Source organism: Haliotis rufescens, unplaced genomic scaffold (assembly GCF_023055435.1).
Source record: "Haliotis rufescens isolate VD_foot unplaced genomic scaffold, xgHalRufe1.0.p SCAF_12, whole genome shotgun sequence".
In the NCBI taxonomy this organism is placed as follows: Eukaryota; Metazoa; Mollusca; class Gastropoda; order Lepetellida; family Haliotidae; genus Haliotis; species Haliotis rufescens.
This window is the reverse complement of record NW_025963802.1, coordinates 35,164,535-35,187,526: the sequence shown is the minus strand read 5'-3', so window position 1 is coordinate 35,187,526 and position 22,992 is coordinate 35,164,535. Positions and strand designations below refer to the sequence as shown.

The window sequence follows — 22,992 nt, the reverse complement described above, 5'->3', positions numbered from 1 at the left end:
CACATCATGTCGGCCTACATGTGCGAGACAAACCCGAAATATGGCAGACCACAGATGTTTTCATCTTTGAAATCCACGAATGTAGTATGCGGACATACATTTAATCACCATCAGGGCGAGGTCAACCCACTGTGCCAGATGCATCTACCCGAGGCAAGAGAGTTAACTGACTATTAAAGTCCAGTTTCCACCCTTGCCGAACTAGGCTGGTATTATGGAGTTACATTTTGGCTGGACTAACGAGTCTATGCATAGTCCAATCAAAATCGCGCAACGAAATCGAAATCGGGTTCGTAAACTTTCGTGCAGATTTCGGTCGATTGCAGGATTTGTGAAGCGTGTGCACCGCCAACTCGTTGTCGACAGATTTTTTCTGAATCTTTTCATGTTTTTGATCAAGGTGCTCACGTGAGTTGATGCACTTCGCGATGTAAGACCCGTTTTATCACAATTTAGCTCTGATTATCGATCAGATCGTCTTGTCTGGGCGCTGCCATTTTGTTTGAAACAAATGTTGGTGATACAAGAGGTGGAATCTGATCAGAGGCTTAGAAGGGACATAACTCCTAATAACCAATGGTGGCGCTACGATCGAGCCCAGGAATCCCAGCCAAGTTCGGCAAAGGTGGAAAATTGGACTTTAATAGTCAGTTAACTCTCTTGCCTCGGGAAGATGTGCCAGATGTGGCATTGCTACCACAAAGACGCACAGAGTAATCGGATTTAACAAGTTAATCCTGCGGGGATTCCGTGTTAAAATAAGTCCCCAGCAACCTATGCTTGTCGAGGCGACTAATGGATCAGGCGATCTGACTCGGTGACATAGGTGATAGCGTGTCACTTTATCCGAACTCGAGGGTCGTTGTTCACAAAATCAATCCCTGGTTTGTCTGGTCCAGACTTGATAAAATGACTTGCGAAATGCGGTATTAACAAGACACAACTCGGATATAAATTACGAGATATGTAGCTGTACGTCATCCACGTCACACGTACCCAAAGGTGGTTGGTTGGTTTGTTGCTTAACTCCGCACTCAGCAATTTTCCAGCTACATGACGGCGGTCACGACCAGACAATCCAGTGATTGACATCTTGAGCATCGATTCACGCAATTGGGATCGACGACATGCATCAACCAAGTCAGCGAGCCTGACCACCCAATCCCGTTAGTCGCCTTTTACGACAAAGATAGTCGCCTTTTACGGCAAGCATGGGTTGCTGAAGACCTATTCCCCTCCGGATCTTCGCGGGTCTACCCATAGGTGGATTCGAACTCGTTCTTGGTGTGACTAACTACAAGGCAACCAACACAACATTAAAACAAGGTGTAACATTTAACATTTTATTTATGACAATATAATATGGACATCGTCAACTTTCATATTTTTTCAAGAAATTCAAATTGAAATAAACGTAAGCAAGCATGAAGAATAATACTTTGTCTCCTTGCTTCAGGGGAGTACAGTACAGTGCATAAATGTGTTGCCACCATGGAGGGACCTAATACGGGTTGAGTTTTTTCAGCAGAGGTAACAGAAGGACTTAATGGCGGTTCACCCGTCGAAAACGAAATCATCTGACTAAGAAGGCGCGCTGAAAAACAACCCTGACTAAAGCACTCCCAGGACGTTTGAGGTCACACACAAGACACAACATTCATACAGTACTACATGGACATGCATCAAGACGAACTCATGTCAGGTTATTACGGGTAAATACAAAACCGCCTCATCTTCACATTGTTTATGATAGTCCAAGTCCACAAAAAATGTTCAAGGACTAAATTAATTCGAAGAGTATATAAGTGGCAAGAGTCGCCCTAAACCAGTATGTCCAGTTTACTTTTGTCAAGTGTAAACGATAGAAATGTCCATATGTAACAGTACTGAAGCCCCATGTCACAGCAAACGCAAATCATTAGACCTAAACCAAATCCTCACGTAATAAACAAGTCTATTCTGTTCTTTCGTTCCCCTACACATGCATGCAAGGTTACTGGCTTCACTACTAGCAGTTCTAGTCATGGACCTCCCTCCTCCCCATCTTAAGTAAAGGATCTCCCCCTAAGAAAATAATCCCCATCTCGTGTAAGGATCCCTGTTTCAAAGGATCTCCCCTAAAATAAAGGATCTCCCTCTCGAGTAAAGGATCCCAGTCACAAGTAAAGGATCTCCCGTATGGTGTTAAGGAACTTCCCCGAGAGTAAAGGATCCCCAGTCACAAGTAAAGGATCTCCCTTTTAATCAAGGATCTCCCCTCCCTGTCTCAATCCAAGGATCTCACCAAACCAATGCTTCCCCTTCAAGGACCCCCCCCCGCCTTAATGATCCCCTGTACGTCCTACTCCAGCTTCTTGAGCTCCTGGGCGCCAGGGAAGTACCAGTACGTCCCCTTGACGTTCGTGGTGACTTTCATGATGTCGTCACTGTGGCCGTCCCCACCGGCACCCACCATCCGGTCAAGCATGAACTCGAAGTTCTCGGGTGACGCTGCGTAGCCGATGAAGAAGAGGCCAGCCCCGCCGGCGTGGCTACCAAAGGGCATCGACTGACGAACGATCTCGAACTTCTTTGCCTGGTTGAAGGCGCTACCTGTAAAACATTCGTATACTTGCCAATAGTATGTTTAAGAAATACATGACCGGTGGTCGTTGTTTATCGTACAATAAAACACTGCATGGAGAATAAACCATGAGGGGCGCCTGCAGTATTCTATTGTTCGATAAACAACGACCACGAGTCGTTTATTTCTCATATGAGATATCAACATCATATACAGCCTTTTTAGGGTGATGATAAAATGTACAAGCTATAACAAATATTTTCCCGTATTTTAATAATGATGACTCCCTGAATAGAATCCGACCTCGGCAATGTCGGACAAGTCCATTTCATGAACAGATGGTTTTGGTAATGGTATTTCCCAGATATTCTAACAATCCTCACGTCGATTATCTGTACCTTTTCTCCCGATACCTATTGTCATATCCCTTCCACTTCTGTTCTTTGCGATTTATCTTATATTTGCCAATAATATACTTGCCGCCAGAGTCGCTTGATTTTCTCGTGAATGCATACGCAAACATTAAACGGATGACACGTTATACCTGGGTATGTTCAGTATCTAAAAGACGTTTGTTTGTTTGTTTGCTTGTTGTTTAACGCCGCACTTTGCAATATTCCAGCTAAATGACGGCGGTCTGTGTTAATAATCGAGTCTGTACCAGACAATCCAGTGATTGATATCATGAGCATCGATCAACGCAATTGGGATCGATGACATGCATTAACCAAGTCAGCGAGCCTGATCCCGTTAGTCGCCTCTTATGACAAGCATAGTCGCCTTTTACAGCAAGCATGGGTTGCTGAAGACCTATTCTACTCAAGATCTTCACGAGTCTATAAGATGTGACAGTAGTGTACAGTAGTTCCAGAGGGAAAGAAAATCTGGCGTGTGACCTTTCTTTCGGTGAGTTTAGTTTAACGTCTCTTTAAGCAGTATTTTAGTTACACCAGGATGTGTCAGCTTTATGTATAAGGAAAGCCGAAAGTGATGCAGGAGTAAGGCAGTACAGTGTTGAAACTTTCTCTTTGGCCGTATAAGCATTTATTTGTTTGTTTATTTCTCTCTTTCTTTGTTGTTTAATTTATTCCAGCTACATGAAAGCGGTCTGTAAATAATTGAGTCTGGACCAGACAATCCAGTAATTGACATCACGAGCATCGATACACGCAACTGGGATACGATGACATTCATCAACCAAGTCAGGGAGCCTGGCCACTTGATCGCGTTAGTCGCCTTTTACGGCAAGCATGGGTTGCTGAAGACCTATTCTACCCCGGATCTTCGCGGTCCCGTATAAGCATTGAAACAGCAACACACTACCCGTCTAACATGAAAATGGTTTGTCTTGGGAAACAATTTAGGAATGGTCATGTGAAGGGTCGCAAAATAGGACATATTTATGTTTCCTGATCAAACTCGCAGGAGACTATGCTTGTAGAGAATGAAGTCACAGCTCCATAACTCGAAACAGTGGATATCCTCCAGAATATTAGGTATCTGTTGTAGGCAGCGGCCACGACTCGGAATAAGACCGTCCCGATAAGACCGTCGATATAAGACGACTGTGTCGATACACGACTACAAGACCACTCTGTCCATAAGAATAAAACCCGGACTATAAATGAATCAATCTCCATGGAGACATTTATATGAATACATATCTAACGAAATCCCCGGCCCTTCTCCGCATATTCTCCGCCTGCAGCCTGGTTCCCTAGGTATGCTGCGCTGGCGCTACAATGTAGCGCTAGCGCAGCATACCCAGGAAACCAGGCTGGTTCGTCTGACCCACGGGAGGACGCATACCTCCAGTCATCCTGGCCACATGGGACGTGATCGACTTGCGGCTGAGTTCCGTGCTGTCGCCTTTCTGACGACCGACCCACCCTTCCAGCGTCTTGTCTGAAAACAAGAAGAATATTTTGAAACATTTTTTAAAAAGTTTTACTGTTCCCTTCAGCAGCAAAGCTGTGTACTTTAGGCAACAACAAATTAATTATTTCTTCAGTCAAAATCGTTGCATCGTTTTGAAAAAAGGGATTTTAACAGTTTCAAAGGGGGTGATTTTAAGATGAAATTTAATGTTTTCAAAAGGTTAGTTTTCGGATGATATAACCTAAATACTAATATTCCCAAGAAAGCGTAAAGCCGACCTATATGAATTATTAATGCATACTTTCAGTAATGAAGAGCAAAATATTACTTTGGGGATTCAATCGGACGAATCGCTATTCAAATATGTACCTATATACACCTGGAGGAATCGGGGTTCAAATATGTACATATACACCTGGAGGAATCGGGGTTCAAATATGTACCTATATACCTGGAGGAATCGGGGTTCAAATATGTACATATACACCTGGAGGAAACAGGGTTCAAATATGTACTTATATACCTGGAGGAATCGGGGTTCAAATATGTACCTATATACCTGGAGGTATATACACCTGGAGGAATCGGGGTTCAAATATGTACATACAGTGTATATACCTGGAGGAATCGGGGTTCAAATATGTACATATACACCTGGAGGAATCGGGGTTCAAATATGTACCTATATACTTGGAGGAATCGGGGTTCAAATATGTACATATACACCTAGGGGAATCGGGGTTCAAATATGTACCTATATACCTGGAGGAATCGGGGTTCAAATATGTACCTATATACCTAGAGGATTCGGGGTTCAAATATGTACATATACACCTGGAGGAATCGGGGTTCAAATATGTACATATACACCTGGAGGAATCGGGGTTCAAATATGTACCTATATACCTGGAGGAATCGGGGTTCAAATATGTATCTATATACCTGGAGGAATCGGGGTTCAAATATGTACATATACACCTGGAGGAATCGGGGTTCAAATATGTACATACAGTGTATATACCTTGGGGAATCGGGGTTCAAATATGTACATATACACCTGGAGGAATCGGGGTTCAAATATGTACCTATATACCTGAAGGAATCGGTGTTCAAATATGTACATATACACCTGGAGGAATCGGGGTTCAAATATGTACCTATATACCTGGAGGAATCGGGGTTCAAATATGTATCTATATACCTGGAGGAATCGGGGTTCAAATATGTACATATATACCTAGGGGAATCGGGGTTCAAATATGTACATATACACCTGGAGGAATCGGTGTTCAAATATGTACCTATATACCTTGAGGAATCGGTGTTCAAATATGTACCTATATACCTAGAGGATTCGGGGTTCAAATATGTACATATACACCTGGAGGAATCGGGGTTCAAATATGTACCTATATACTTGGAGGAATCGACTTGTTGGTTAGATAATTTTATTCACAGGGTTCCTTCTGAAATATATCGCGGCGAGTTTCCTACTTTTCATCACACAACACAAATGTATTCTTGATAGCAATGTCCCATGTCAACAAACAAGCATGCCATGGAAACTTATCGGCTACATAATAGGACTATTGTGAATGTCTGCCGTTAAAATACATGGGTTATCTGCCCTTACCCTTTTCGGTATGGATTACATCCAACTTATGGAGCCATTTCTGAGTTATCTGAAATGCAAGGAAAAAATCACAAGGTGAATCTTTGTTTTTAACACATTCATGTACATAAAACAGAAAACTAAATAGGCGAAAGAGTTAGTTCCCCTGTGGTTAGAGTGAGTGCGTGAGCGAGTAAGTGAGTGAGTGTGGTTTTACGCCTATTTTAGCAATGGGCTTCACACATAGTACCCAGGGGGGGGGGGGGGGGGGGGGGGGGGGGGGAGGCACGGGTGGCCCAGTCGTCTAAGGCGCCGCGATTCGCTGTGCAGAGTTGCGTCCCTTGGACACGCCAGAAACCTATGATTGTGGGTTCGAATCCCGGTTCGCCCCGATTATGTTTCTAGGTTTGTCAGCACCATCCCCGTGCTCGTGGGTTTCACCGAAGTGGTAAACGTCTGAGACCTGCATCACTTCGGGCTTTCCTCCTACATTAAGCTGACACGCCGTGATATAACTAGAATACTGTTAAAAGCGGCGTTAAACCCAACTCACGCACTCACTCACTCACTAGTACCCATGTGGGGAATCGAACCCGTGACTTCAGGGTGACGAGCGAACGCTTTACCCACTAGGCTACGCTACCATCCCTCGTTAGAATGAGAATGAGCTACACCGGAAACGCCAGCGAGTGAGTATGTTTGGCTTAGTGCACCTTTGAACAGCATTGGTGTTATATCACTGCATGTCAGTTAAATGTGGGAACGTAGCACACAGTAATGAAAGTTGTCACGTTGGTAAAACACACAAGCACGGGTGTGGTACTGACAAACTAAGGTTCATAAACGAAGCGAATTTTGGAATCGATCATAGGATAATCGGAACCGGGCGCGGCAAAGGGAGGCAACCCATAACCTCAATATTGCTGCGCCTTACCATGCCATTGAGGTAGCGGTTACCTAACAGTCCACCCAATACTCATCGTCTCTATGAGTAAACAACCAATACACATTTTATGGAGATATAGACTCACCACGTAGCTGCCTCCAGTCTCCTTTTCCACTGCAACACTCTGGCGGCTGTCGTCATCAGCGGGGTTCTCGGTGCCTGGCAACGTAATGTTTCCATGGTAACAACAATCAGAATGTGGTCAATTCATAAGATAAGAACCTGGATGGGAATATGTATGTTGTTAATGACAATCCTAGGGCCAATGAGACAGACTGACAGTAGTTCCAGTATCAAATATAATTTCACTCAAGTGAAAATGTATGTAATATTTCAGAACACAGACATAGTATTTTATTTGTTCTTAGGTCACAGTATACTATCGGAGAAAATGGAGGCGAAAAATATACTATTCAAGAGTCGAGCGGTGTATACATGTTAAAACACAGGACATCACAATAGTATAGTGTACATCGCCATGCGGACTAGAAGATACCAGGCACTTATAACCCTGTTACGGACAAAAATATTAGTAGCACTATTTAGTGGTAAAATACGGTAGGACATTTCACCTGTACATATGGTATTACTACTCTTAAAAAGCCAATAACGACTCCCTATAAATAACGTGGGCCTGGGGGAAGACAGCACACATCACCTTCTGGTCACATATCAAAACCACCCGATTCTGACTAATGGAGCTTTTCTGCCCAGGAATCCCACGGGTATAGCATTGGGTACTGGGGACATGTTCTGCCTCTGGTTTCCATGGGATTTACCTACCATCAATGAAGCCCGACAGATCTCGCCCGTTCTGGTAGACGAAGCTGTAGATGTCCTCGTAGCTGGCCACGCTGTCCTTGGGGAGGCCTCTGAGGACGACGTTGGCAAGCTCGAACAACTTGCTTACTTGGTTGGACTTGGCATGGATGAAGACATCACCGCCTGTCGACAGAGAGGGTTGTTTGGATGTCAAATCTCCACAGCACACTCAACTGTAGCTCATACTATAGCTATATTTGAATATATAGATAGTCCCTGTTTATAAAATGAATCTAATTTGTTTAAGAAAAAAAACGAGATATAATTTATCCTCTTGCCATGCGGCCGGGATTCGAACCCGAGACCTACTGTCCCGGCGGACTCTTCATTCACTTAAGAACATCGGCGGTACATATAAGGATTAGCTCCCCTCTCACCTGAGCTCGGCATTTCTCCCAGGGCGCCTTTCCTGTAGGGGTATGTGAAGTTCTTCCTGGTCTTCCCCGCGACCTAGGCAGACATAACGTAGAGGTTAGTGGGAATCAAACATCAATGTCAGAGTGTTTGAGTTCGCAGTGAACATGTATCAGCAATATGGCAGCGGCCTGTATATAAGCGAGTCTGGGCAAGACTATCCAGTGTTTGATATTATGAGCGCCAATCCACATCCTCATGACACGATGACACGCAATGAACCAGTGAGTGAGTATGGTTTTACGCCGCTTTTAGCAATATTCCAGCAATATCACGGCGGGGGACACCTGAAATGGGCTTCACACATTGTACCCATTTCGGGAATCGAACCCGGGTCTTCCGCGTGACGAGCAAACGCTTTGACCACTTGGCTTCCCGACCGCCCCCGCAATGAACCAAGTCATCTAATCAGACCACACGATGTTTTTAGCGGCCTCGTTATGACCAGCATGTGGTACTGGGCCGCGTTGCACGCGGCGATCTTAGCGCTACGACTATCGTAAGCCTGTATTAAAGTTTGAGTTACGATCACCTTAGCTCTAAGTTAGCTTCATGAATGGGGCCCCTGGGGTCCTATTCTAACACGGACACTAAATCGGGTTGTAAAACTTTGGTCTGGTCCCGTGGGTTGAGTCGTGAAACACTGGAGACCAACTTAACCAAATATTAAAGTCATGGTGACCAACCCTGTCATCGTTCGATCAATAAAGTTATTATTTCAGCTATTCCAAAAACGACCAGGTGAGCTAACAAATGAAATAGTGCCACCACTTTATTGTGAAACTAGTCTTCACTCCCATGAGTGACAAGCTATAAGGTGTTACTTTCAAAGAAAAGCAGAGTTAGATATGTAATCTTCTGATACATACCATCCTCGAGTATCCAGGCTATAACATCTCTATTCTATGATAAATACCCTGGACCCACTCACCATCAAAGCTTTGTTTCGGAAGTGTGGTCGTCATCTCAATCTCTCTTATCACTTACTTACCAGATAGTTTCTCTCACCAAGAGTGTAATTTGATTGCCTTAAAATGTTTGTATAATGACATTTAAATCAGATTTAAAACGAAGCTGTGTTAAGGAATGGGTCCAGGGTATTCAGCATGTAGATGTGGAGATATAATTTCCTGGATAACCGAGGATACATACAAATGAGTGAGTAAGTCGGAATAGTCCTGCACCATGACCGTGGAATATATTTATTTTATGAAAAAAAATAATCTAGAAATACATACAAAAGCAAGTCTAGCCAGCTCAAACTAGCTCTATTCCACATCAGCATAGGGAACTGTCTTTTATTTTTAAGAGTCAAGAAGAATATTGCGTAATATAAGATTTCAGAGACTAAATGTTAGTCTAGAGTCGGAACAGTAACCTATATAGCAGGCTGGAATAAAAAAAAAACCAGGACCAATTAGGCTTGGATCGAATCACTCAATGGAATGTGAGCATCGAACTCGGAAACTCTTCAGTAGTTCCCTTCAAGGATATACATCTGTCTCCCTAGCCAATTAACCAGCCGCCATTCTATCCATCTAATCACCATTCTACACGCAAAGGGCCAGCAGAGAGAGACAACACACCTGTCCATAAAAGTTGGGTCCGAATCCGACTCCTGCCCAGATCTCGTCGTCCTCGTCTCGCATGCTTGGGTCAACGACCTGGTCGACATACTTCTGCAGCTTGGCCACAGATCGTGCCACCTCGCGGGAGTTAGCTGTGGGTTTCAGGTGGATCCACAGGTAGACAGCGTGGTCCTTGCCCTGGGAGTACACCTGGGGGAGGAGAGTGAATGTTGTTTTACGGCTTAGTCAGTTATTTCAGTATTTAGCGAAGAAGCAATATGTTGAAAAATGTGGAACTGGTGTTACTGCATATCCTTAATGCGGGGATATCTGATTCCTCGGAATCATCAACTACTTAAACACTGACGTCAACATTTATTTCCTAATATGGAGGTCAAAACGTAAAGCCGGTGTGCATACCATGTAAATCCGCCGCAAAGTGCGCACATCGGTTTTTACGTTAACAACTATGTTGAAGTAACTTCTTATAAATATATACGTCAACAATGATAACATCACACAATGGAAATTTAATCACTACCACACAAAATGTAGACAAACATATGAAATCGTTCAGCGCAATAATATTATCAACCAATAAGGAAACAGTAGACTGCTAGCGGGCGTGGCCTAAATAACTTTTGGTTCATGGAAACAAACAAACAAAATCTGTTTGGCTTGCCAGTAAAATGCCACAGTATCACTGACAATGTATTTCCACAGATTTATCCGCAGTTCAAGACAGGCGGGTTGTTGGACGTATTCCAAATAAGAATTTAGAGTAACAAATATTATATTTGGGATAACACTTCCTCACTGAAGTGCAAATTCAAGTACTTTATAGGGTTGAGTTCCATCCGGGATTCGAACACACCACTCTCAGAGTTAGACACCAAAACACCAGCACACAAAGTCAGCGATCTAACCCACTCTACCACCGAGGTTTCCACAAAATTGAACTTCCGACAACTGGTAGTCTATATCACGTACTTTGTGTATCCCTCTGATAAGTGTAAATTAGCACGGCTCCCATGGCATCGTGCATTCAAAGAACTTAGAGGACAACAACGTCATAATTTCTTAAGGGACATAGCAAATTCGAGTAAACGAGCTTTCAGTATCTATGTGTAATAATAGTATCTTACAAGCCAAATCTGGCAGTGTTGGACTGGTTTCTACGGTGGCTCATAAGGGACATGGAGTCTGTTTTTCAATATTTTGAAAAACAGACTCCATGTCTCTTATGGGCCACCGTAGGTTACTATAATCACTTACAGACGGTTGGCTCTGTGGAACATTGGCAGCATGTACTTTCATTGGCTGGATGAACTTGAGGGTGTCACGCGCCCCCTCCGGGAACGTCTTGTACGCCCCGTACCCCAGCGCACCTGCGGTAATGGCGCCCAGTAGGAGGGGTCGCGCGCTCCTGTAGGCGCCTGAACTCGCCTTCCCACTGATGGGGCGGCTGGCTGTTAAAAAAACCAAACATGGTACAAAGACGATGATGATCAGTGACAAACGATAGTTATCTAATTAGGTCACACAAGCAAAAACATTTATTAGTTGCATATAGATGCCTATTACAGCATTCACAGGTACTTGTATCGCGAAGATTAGCAGCAATACATATATACCGTCACTAACATGGTCATAGCATCATATGCGTCTTTTATATAGTACTATGACCCCGTCAGTGACCGTATATATCTTGCTATTTAATGCGTTACAGGCCCCTGTGACTGCATTTGGGAAGAGTAATATATAACGGAGGGAGGGAGGGGGGAGGGGTGGGGGGGGGGGGGGGGGGGGGGGGAGGGGGGGGAGAAGATAGTCAACATGTACGCGCAATAATTGCACATAAATAATAAATGCGATTGTTGTAATTAACCATCAAGACATGTGAGGTCAGGTGCACATTTCTATATTTAAGCCAAAATGATATAATGATTACCATTGTTTAAATACATGCACTAATATGCTTTAGTTTATTGCGTTTATTGAACAGTTTATTACGATGAAAACACTTTAAACTTGAGTCCCTTAATAAATACATGACCGATATTGTTATCTCATGAAGCTTTACAGGGAAACTAGACTCAAGGGTCAAGGCCACAGGGTCAAGGCCCCATTTGCTATCTGGGCCGAGACGTAATTATAGTGACTTGTGACAAACGGAGACATTATCTCTGGGTGATTAGGTAATTGTACCTGACAGATAAACACCCAACATGTTGTGATTTTTGTAGGTTTTTATAACTTTTGAATATCTTCATAAAACGTGCAAGGACTCACACTTACAACCTAGGCCCCTATAACACAGTTTCTTTTGCGTGACTTCCATCATTCTTTGACACTAGTTGCGTCAATAAAGTTAGAAATAGCCCCCAAAAATACAGAAAACGTAGGGCCATTTTAAGCATCACAGTATAACACATTCGTTCATGCTTTTGTAAGCATGTTTATGCACATCGGAACATGTCGTAGAAATGCAACTCGGGGATTGTCTGCTTGCATTGGAATTTGGATTGGGCTCGTTGTGTGAAAGCCGGCTTCATGTCCGGGTCTGCATGACATATGTATAGCACACACTTGTATAACAAAATCTGAATATCTTCTCATTTTGAAGCCTATGGGTTGGTGATAAATGCTTTAAGGTTAAAACCCACAACAAACACTCACGCTAATGTACCCCTTAAGCGGGTTTGTGTGGGTCGTGAACTTTTCACCTAAATTAACACAAAGCTGGCCCGTATATCATATAGAGCAGTTATACAATCGTGACGAAGCAAAATGGGCCGACGTGCGTATTGAGAAGGGAAAAATCACTTCATGTTAAAAATAGTTTTTTAATGTAAATATTTAAAAATGTAAGTAACATTTATAAGATAAATGTATTCGGCAAAAAAGTGAACTTGTGGTAAGTTTATCTCGAGTGAATACGAAGAGGCGTGTTAGGGTATGTGAGTCTACGACGATACATTAATCCCATGCAAGATACAGCGTGTTGATTGAGTGTTGATTGACAGACTGGGTGTTGACTGACAGATCTGACAACTGCTATAAATAATACGAATGCGTTGTCGATACACATTTTTTTAATAACCATTTACATTTAACAGACTGCTGATATAGCATTTACTCGCCTCCACCGTATATTCAATCTCGAATCGTGGCAATAATTCAGGAAAACCCCACGTGAAATACGCGTTGACAAAGTACACGCGGACTCGTCTGTACGTGCGTGAGAAGCTCGATCAAGCACCGCCGTATAGACGTACATGTTGTAACTGTTGTTATAACAGGGAAATAGGTCGAATCGTCCTGCATGTCACGTCCCAGCTCTTTTACCAAGTCCGGCTCATTTCAACCCTGTCAACCACATAGAATTGTACCTCTACGTTCAATTTCCGATGCATGGTAATCGTACTCAATCTTACCTGCTCTGCCGAACCGTACCGCCTGTCTCAACAAGCTGTGCGTTGAACGAAGGGTCGACATGTTTGTCTGCTCGCTAACGGGGAAGCTTCCAGGTTTGTGGGAGAACGCTGCGGTCACGTGGGATGTAAGGACAAGCTAGACTGGTTTGGGATCGCTTCGAATATTCAGTGACTTGCAGTGTTGGTGGTGCATGAAACAAATCAATGAATGATCAACTATTTACGACCGAATATTTCATTTTATGATCTATTCAGCCCGATATAGCCCGGGGGTGACATCTGGGGGAGAATGACATAAGATGACACTCGGTTTTATAAGCCATATAAGGGTTGTAAATATATATCGGTGACCTAGCAACGCTTCAGATTGATGGGAATAATTATAGGTCATGTGACCATTACCTGTGAATATAATAGTCCAGGCACTTAACATGCTTAAATCCCCTGGGACTCCGTGTTGCTCAGAAAAAGATGGAAATTAAGTTACCCTAACACACACACACCCGCCCCAACGGGTATCGGAAACTTCAATTAATGTAGCTTTTCCGTGTGAGCCGGGTTAGAACCCAGACTGCACCTCGATGCTTCTTGGCTGATGACGTGTTATTGTGACCCAATGGCGTGGATCATTGCTCAGGTTTAAAGTTACTGGATAAAACTGATCCAGACGTTATATTGATCCACGTAGTTTTAAATATCCGAGTACCCACATTATTGTATTTGTAAATATATGGGGGGAACAGGCAGTTGTAACCAACCCGACGATACACCGAACCAAAGACACCCCGAGGTTGCCTTGCCCCGACAGAAGCATGTACTAGAGCAGGTGCGTGGATCATCGCCTCCGTTGTTACGTGGGTTGAATCACATTCTCCAATGACAGGGTATTATCGGTGTATCCGGGTAGAAATCGTTCAAACAATTACAAACGAAAAAAACCGGACTGTTTAATACACGGAGAAAATCATTTCAGCGGAGTGGAACCAGCTTTGTGTCGGGTTTAACACGCTTTGAGGGAAAGATTTTTATGCCCGTAACTCCTGCTCAGAATTGTTGACCCTCACCCTAAATTCGAATACTTGTATCGTTTGTTTGTTCCATGTCGTGTTTAAGTCTTTTATGAAATATATTTTAACATTTCTAGCCAGGGGTTATGATTAAAAACAGATCGAGTTTTTTTTGGTTTGGTTTGGTTTGGTTTGTTGTTTTACGTCGCACTCAGCAATATTCCAGCTATCACGGGTTGAAGTTTTACTGCGTTGTGTCTTTCACTTGTAAGCTTGAGGTAGGGAAAGAGAGGAAAGCCCGAAGTGATGCAGGTTGATGCTGGAGTGCATTATTTTCACGGATAGCCATAGGAGAAGGACAGATATGAAGATGTTTTTTGTTTACATGACATAGCTTTAATTATGAAATTTCAATTGTAGCATTTGAAAGTTCTCAGTCAAAAGCGCACAGCTCAAGAATCCCGTGGGCAGAGGGATTTTCGGAGAAAAGAACAACCTGTTGTAACAATGGCAATGCATCACTGGAGTTTATAAGTTCGTCTACTACTGTGGTCAAACCCACGAACACGGTATGGTGCTTAGACATAGAATTATACTCAGGACGAATATAGGATTCGAACACACGATCGTGAGGGTCCAACTCACCCCAACGACATGGTTTGTTTGTTTGTTTGTTGTTTAACGCCGCACTCCGCAACATTCCAGCTCTATGACGGCGGTCTGTAAATAATCGCGTCTGGACCAGACAATCCAGTTATTCACATCACGAGCATCAATCTACGCAATGGGATACGACATGCATGGACCAAGTCAGCGAGCCTGACCACCCGATCCCGTTAGTCGCCTCCTACGACAAGCATGGGTTCTTGAGGACCTATTCTCTACCACAACAACATGCGACGCCTTGGGCTACTGAGCCACCCGTACCTGCTATAGTTTGAAAGAAGGGGTGCATTTATTCAGGCCTCTAGATCACCTACTTACAAAAATGATTCACAGCAAGAAGTGGGTGAATGCGTAGTCAGTTTAATCGACACTTGCAACAAGCTGAGCGTGCTAAGAACGTTCTGTTATAGAAAACTCATGAGAATCTGTGGATTCTACTTCTGGAATCACAAGATATCGAGTGATTTCTCCGACTAAAACCATGTTAAGTTGATATATATTTTCTCTATAATTCTGCTCAAATCCCTATAGTTTTTCGTAAGTTGTTCTTGTTTAAGATGCACGTTTAGAATGGCAAGTGCATTCCTGGTTCTGAATCAATTGCCACAACAATAGCGTGTCGTCATCATAATGATTTAAACAAGGAAACTGTTCTGCCCTGGAGCCTTCATTGGCTTCTTGGAACCCGATTAGTACCACAGAGCAGGGTGCACGTGCGATAGGCACAAATGTCACGTGCATCACGCAGGGGCCTATTCTCACTGTTAGGCATACACGTCTTGAACAGCTCTTTTTATAGGTTACGAAAACAATGTTGTTAAACATGTTAGATTCTAAGGATGTGTTGGCCATGGTCAAATAGGTTAGATCTCACGGATCCAATGTTAAATAATTGAAATGTTCCGCGCCTAGTGGTTTAACCATTTCAACGACTAAACATTCGACCCTCGTTGTCAGACCTATAATTACGTCATGTAAGTTGATTACTTGAAAACGACAATACAATCAGGCTCACTCGAGAGTGCTGTAAATTACTAATGGGCATTTGGACTATTTAGAAACATTTTAATACCATATCGCTGAGCCAATACAGGGTTATATTCGACATGACAATAAACAACAATACACGTGAATGTGAATGTGAATTTAATAACGAGGAGAATATCCTTGCATCGTAAAATGGATGCTCTAATTCGACAGCTGTGTTCACATTGAATCTTAATGTCATTTATTGTGACATACTAAAGTAATAATGTTGAATTCAAAGACAATGACCAATTGACTGATCCATGTATGGATGATGGCATGGCCATTGCTTATCTCATGTATATTGAAAGTACATGTCGCTACACTGGCGACATCTGGCCTGCGGATGTCACAACCCAGCGTGCAGAGAGCAGTAACGCTGGAAACAAGGTGGGTGGGTGACCGCAGCCTGACTCCTGGGGGTACCGAGGGAAATGGTCCTGACCCCTGAGGGTAACGAGGGAAATGGTCCTGACCCCTGATGGTACCGAGGGAAATGGTCCTGACCCCTGATGGTACCGAGGGAAATGGTCCTGACTCCTGAGGGTACCGAGGGAAATGGTCCTCACTCCTGAGGATACCGAGGGAAATGGCCCTGACTCCTGAGGATACCGAGGGAAATGGTCCTGACTCCTGAGGGTACCGAGGGAAATGGTCCTGACTCCTGAGGGTACCGAGGGAAATATTCCTGACTCCTGATGGTACCGAGGGAAATGGTCCTGACTCCTGATGGTACCGAGGGAAATGGTCCTGACCCCTGAGGGTACCGAGGGAAATGGTCCTGACCCCTGATGGTACCGAGGGAAATGGTCCTGACTCCTGATGGTACCGAGGGAAATGGTCCTGACTCCTGAGGGTACCGAGGGAAATGGTCCTGACTCCTGAGGATACCGAGGCAAATATTCCTGACTCCTGAAGGTACGGAGGGAAATATTCCTGACTCCTGAGGATAACGAGGGAAATGGTCCTCACTCCTGGGGGTACCGAGGGAAATGGTCCTCACTCCTGGGGGTAACTAGGGAAATGGTCCTCACTCCTGGGGGGACCGAGGTCCTTTCCCACGTTGAATCACTTAATTAGTTAAGCAACTTTGGATGTATACACCCAAGAGAGCTGAGGATGCAGGTTCAGTACTTACTGCTGACGGGGGTAATGTCACTTGGTTTCACCATCATCTTCTGTAGTGTTGAGGGGGGGGGGGGGGGGGGGGGGGGGACCTTCTATAATATCGACCTCCTATCAGTGTTATCAAGAGCTGTCAGCACATGTGACCTTTGACTTATTATTTGTCCTACTTCGAAAATAGGATGAGTGAGGGAGCCGAACGGTGAAGTGATTTGGCAAAATACACCTCACCAGAACAGATCGTTCGTGGCCGCTCGTGTCATTCCGCTTACGGACAAAGGCAAGCGGGAACGAATGCTGTACACATATCTCACTCTGAACATGATCGGCCATTTCTGCTGAAAATAGGCTTTCCGGTAACGAAAAAGGGCGAGGTTAGCCGAAAGTAGATATCTGTGTGAATATTTATAGTTTAAAGTCGTCAAATGAAATATGTCTGAAATACTTAGCTTTTCTTAACTTTTATAAAAAAAAAAATCATTTTATATATACATTTCCAATTTTACAATAAAAGCTGATTTTATCAGGTATATCAAATGGACAAGGTGAATCGGTTCAACAACCAGCATTTCTTAAAAATATCCACTTTTGAGCTTAAAATTGCCGTACATTTTGTGATGGTGTGAGATTGATACAATTCCCGCTGTAGGAACTGGAAAGTGGGAATTCTTGTTGTGATTGTCTATTTGTGAATATTAGTTGTTTTGAGAGTATTAGTATCACGTTTAATGGGCCGTTGTTTCTTTGTTGGAATCCGAGCAACATGTGTTGTTTGATAAATTGTATTCTAACATCTGTTTTTTTTGTAAAAATGGAATAAATAAATAGAGTGGCAAAACCTTCACCTTCACCTAAACCTAGTCTTTTTTGCGCATGTATAATCATGATAACAATGTATAATCTAAAATAGTGATACAAGTAGCACAAGCGGTTCCAGCATGTGTAGGAATAACAGACAGACAGACAGACAGACAGACAGAGAGACAGACACAATGTATTCAGTAACATAATATAATAACAGCATGACATACCACACTGTCTGCCTGTCTGTGTTTCTGTTTGAATAACAAAAAGAATATTTGAAGTAGTGATGTATTTTTGAAAAGAAGCATTTAAACTTTGCTCATTTTCCAAATTTTAACTTTGATAAAATACCTTTCTGCATTCAGGGGACCTTGACCTTTGACCTTGACCAAAGTTAATGTAACTAGAGATACGTTGCTTGTGAGGTCATGTATATCAATACATAAAATCTCCAGTTATCCGGGGCAAAAGCTGTTTGTATGATTATTTCATAAGCAGTGATCTTGACACCGTGTCAGCCTATCATATTTCAGAACTATCATCTTTGCATATATTTGATCAGTTTAATAGCCGGAAACCTCGCAAGCACAATGCGCAGTGGCTCACTAAGTTGGATGTACAGCTGGGGTCAGGCTTTTACTATGGCGGCCATTTTGATTTTTTTTACATATGGAAACGATGCTCTTTTGTAAAGGGAGTTGTTATGAACAACCTCAAAATATTTGAAAGCAGTTTGTCCAAAATATTTACAGAATGACGTTGGCGAGAAGGTTGTATTTTGTCAATAAAATGTGGTGTGGCGGCGACCATTTTAAATGATAAAGTTTTCCCTTCTAAACGGCTGTCTGCTGCAGGCGGATCTGGAACACGTGTCATGGAGGATATTGGATTGCGAGAGTTTTCCGGTTGGACGGACTGATGGAAGACGGACGAAGCTACATGACATAAGCTAACTTTGACATTAGGAAGGTGAGTAGACTAACATTTAGTCTCTGAAATCTTATATTACACAATATCCTTCTTGACTTAAAAAAAATCAAAAAAAATCCCAATAGCTTGAGCTGGCTAGGCTTGCTTTTGTATGCATTTCTAGATTATTTTTTTTTTCATAAAATAAATATATTCCACGGTCATGGTGCAGGACTACAAGGTGAGCTAAGACGGACATCACTCACAACCGTTAACACTATGTGCGTTACAACAGAGAAGCGTGGATCAGCAGTCTGTGTCATCCAATCTAATTCATCAGTTGTGCTGACACAATACAGTCTAATTGAATCTAAATATGTTCGGTGAATTCATGCAAATTTCCTAATCTTGAATGCAGTCATTCTCATGATTATCACTCGTGTCTATCTAGCTCTGAATGTAAAATGTTATTATCCACGACTGGCTCCCAATAGGGATATTGACCAGGGGGATAATTTTGCATACATGAATATGCAGGAAATGTTTTTGAAAATTATTGAAAGTATTGTATTTTTTAATTAAACATTTCAGTTTTTCAGCATGGAGTGAGTGGGTGAGCGAGCGAGCGAGTAGTTTTAAACAATACCCAGCCATACATCATGGCGGGGGACTAGACACGCCAGAAACGTATGATTGTGGGTTCGAATCCCGGTTCGCCCGGATTATGTTTCTAGGTTTGTAAGCACCATACCCGTGCTCGTGGGTTTCACCGAAGAGGTAAACGTCTGAGACCTGCATTACTTCGGGCCTTCCTCCCACATTAAGCTGACACGCCGTGATATAACTGGAATACTGTTAAAAGCGGCGTTAAACCAAACTCACTCACTCACTCATTTGGTTCACTGTGTGGACCATGCACGTACCTGAATGTTAAAGCTGTACAGATACTATTCACATGAATATTCCCATCTCTTAAATACTTTATACTCAGGCATGCTAAATACCTTGCCTAATTCATATAAAAAAATACCACGCGTCGAAATAAAATTAGGAACCACACATGAGGTAATGAAAAAAACAATATTGTAATTAACTTATTTTATATACAGTAATTATTCAACACCAACATAACACTGAATCACGCTTGGTAACAATTAACATACAGTATAACGGTATAGTTTTTAGAGGAACATGACCTCTTTACTGCGCCGCTTGTTCTTATCGTAGCCAGTTATGTCAGGTTATAGGCAGTTTAATCACGAAATTCACACAACACGAGGTTTATGTAAAAGTATCCTGATTCAGATTACGAAATTCAGACTTTGTTGTTTAGAATGTGAATGCGGTTAAAGAGTCCCTAATCTCTATCGTTGCATTGTTGTGACTGACATAATGACCGCTGATGTAGTCGGATGTGGATCATGCTGACCGCGTTTGTGTGTGTTATGAACGACCTGCAGCATAACGCATCTAGACTTGCTGAGTCTTCCTAATATTTCAGGGGACCGCCTCCGTGGTCTAGTGGTAGAGCGTCCGCCCGGAAGAGCGGAAGGTCCGGGGTTCGATCATACCAAAAAACGTTAAAAGATGGAACTTGTTGTTACCCTGTCTGGCGCTCGGCATTAAGGGACTAAAACATGACTGGTCGGCTCGGAGTCAGTATACTGTGTCTGAGTGGGGTATTCATGTTAAACTGCGGCATGGTAACTCAGTGGGCTTGGCACTATAAATCGGCATCAGTCCGGACTAGTACAAGCAGCCACACACACACACACACACACACACACACACACACAGAGGCGCGCGCGCACGCACACATGCATACACACACACGTATGTATAAAGTTTACACATGCAGTACGTGATAGGTAACCTCCCGATGTGCCTGCAGTTAAAAACAACACGAAATGGTCTGATGGTCAGGATGTAGTATAACCCTTTGCACCTAATTTACCCATAATAAATGAACTTGTCCATGCACTGACCAAAGTAAAGTCAGTCTGGGAAATGGATAAAAATAGAGAACAATGTCAATGCCATGTGCGTTTTTAAAACATATATAATTGTATATTGATGTATCTACTCAGGGTAAGGACCTCATTCATTGTTCTACCCCTCTATCCGATTAGAATGTATAAATGTATTTGGATATGAGTCCTCCACTTCGTGTAATTACAGGACACTTTTCAGGGATGTTCCCTTGTTCTGAGATATGACGTCTTCCACTTCATGTAATTGATGATACTCACAGCGATAAGGGATGTTCCATTATTCTAAGAGGGGAGAAAGTCATATCCCATTGTGCGTACACTACTTTTGGAGGCACAATGGGATGTAGTTGGATAGTTGTTTAACGCCGCACTCTGCAATATTCCAGTTATGTGGCGGCGGTCTGTAAATAATCGAGTCTGGACCAGACAATCCAGTGATTAATATCATGAGCATCGATCCACGCAATTGGGATCGATGACATGCATCAATCAAGTCAGCGAGCCTGACCACCCGATCCCGTAAGTCGCCTCTTACGACAAGCATAGTCGCCTTTTACGGCAAGCATAGGTTGATGAAGACATTCTACCCCGGATCTTCACGTGTTTCATATTTCTAAATATTGACCCAAATGCACAGAAGACAAAATGTACCGACTGCTTTCAAGAAGGTCATTTAGATGTCCACAATGACTGCTGAATATGTGCTATTATGATGGGTGACTTGTGCAGGATGTGTAGGAATGCTTATAATGAAAACAGTGATAGGTCTGATCACATTTCCATTGCTGTTTGATGTATTGAATGATACAACAAAAGAACACTAATTTTTAATGAATAGTGTGAATAGTGTCGAATGTGAGAAGAGAAGAGAAGGTGCATTTATGCCTGTTCCAGGAAATATTGAAGAATGCGCAATGGGACCTAACGACGTGGCCCAGTCCCCAACCTTCGTTGATGCTGTGGTTCCCCACCGGGTCCTATTGTGAGGCCTGAAAACATCGCGCTGTTGTGACCAGACGGACCGGTGTCACGTCTACAGCTGGGTCATATCGAGGTCAGGGTCCCGCCCCACAAAGAGGCCGCAGCTCCTCAAGCCGACCGCTAGACTAACATCTAGTCTCTGAAATGAACATATCGTACAGAAAAAACAGTTGTTCAATTATCTTAATAAAAATATAATAAAAGGGAGCCCAGTGACTCTCTTCATTTTCCTGATACTGCAGTAATCTAGACTTGCCAAACATTATAGACTTGCATGGGTTGTATTGGATAAATTTGTAGCAGGGTCTGCATGACAGACAAGTAGTTTACATTACGAAATATAAACTTTGTTTCAACATAGACAATGACAGTCGTAATTGAGGCTGGTATCATTTTGCGTGGCGGTGTCTGGCGGAGTGATTTGTCTCGACAGCTGTGGTCGGGGTGTGTACATGACATGATAAAGCACCTTCACTGTCCCGTGTATTGTGCAAGCACATATATCATTTGTCAAACCAGCCATAAATTCGGCGTCGCGATAAATTGAACCCCACACTTGGCAATATTCCGGCTATATGGCGGCGACCTAATAATAGCGGAGCCTGGGTAAGACAATCCAGTGACTGGTATTGTAGGCAACGATGTTCTCCGTATGGTTACGTTGACACGCCGTCAACCAAATCACCGACGCTAATCACCCAATCTATTAAGTCGCCTTTCACGTCCAGCAAAGAGGTAAAACCTCCCACCTTAACCCCTGCCCCTGTATTAAAACATAATTTAATAATAAGTTACAAATATTTTATTGTAGTGTCAGTTTAAAATTTGAAGCAGGGGTAATGCGGAAATCTTTCAAGCATCGGTTGATTGGGACCAATTCTAACCCTGAATTCCCAAGGGATTGTGACACTGGGAATTTAGTCCCAGATTGATAGACGGATGGACGGATGGACGGATGTGTGGATGGACGGCTGGACGGCTGGATGGACGGATGTGTGGATGGCCGGCTGGCCGGATGATGAATTGGTGGACGGATGGGCGGTGGATGGATGGATGTACGGACACTTTAACCTGTACGATCTCGGCGCATCTCAGAGATGGATGGCTGGATGTGTGTCTGGTTGGCCGGCTGGCCGAACGAATGGATGGATGGATGGACGGCTGGACGGCTGGATGGACGGATGAGTGGATGGACGGTTGGCCGGACGATGAATTGGTGGATGGATGGATGGTAGATGGATGG

General features: G+C 43.2%; 1 protein-coding gene across 1 annotated transcript; it reads right to left on the bottom strand.

Moving 5' to 3' along the window:
- Positions 1 to 1,329: 1,329 nt before the first annotated feature.
- On the bottom strand, positions 1,330 to 13,396 carry LOC124125099 (dye-decolorizing peroxidase YfeX-like). The gene is made up of 9 exons (XM_046488427.2): positions 13,241 to 13,396; positions 11,079 to 11,272; positions 9,822 to 10,013; positions 8,199 to 8,271; positions 7,783 to 7,944; positions 7,085 to 7,158; positions 6,075 to 6,123; positions 4,373 to 4,468; positions 1,330 to 2,592 (listed from the first exon to the last, which is right to left on the bottom strand). Exons 1-9 carry the CDS (start codon positions 13,299 to 13,301, stop codon positions 2,342 to 2,344), a joined length of 1,152 nt encoding a protein of 383 aa, XP_046344383.2. The 5' UTR covers positions 13,302 to 13,396; the 3' UTR covers positions 1,330 to 2,341.
- Positions 13,397 to 22,992: the final 9,596 nt, after the last annotated feature.

Excerpts from the sequence above, each read along its gene's own strand:
- LOC124125099 (XM_046488427.2), bottom strand. The coding sequence starts at position 13,301 with ATGTCGACCCTTCGTTCAACGCACAGCTTGTTGAGACAGGCGGTACGG. Across the intron at positions 8,272-9,821 it reads GACCCAACTTTTATGGACAG|GTCGCGGGGAAGACCAGGAA; the intron begins GTGTGTTGTCTC and ends ATGTCTGCCTAG. Across the intron at positions 2,593-4,372 it reads TGTGGCCAGGATGACTGGAG|GTAGCGCCTTCAACCAGGCA; the intron begins GTATGCGTCCTC and ends AATGTTTTACAG.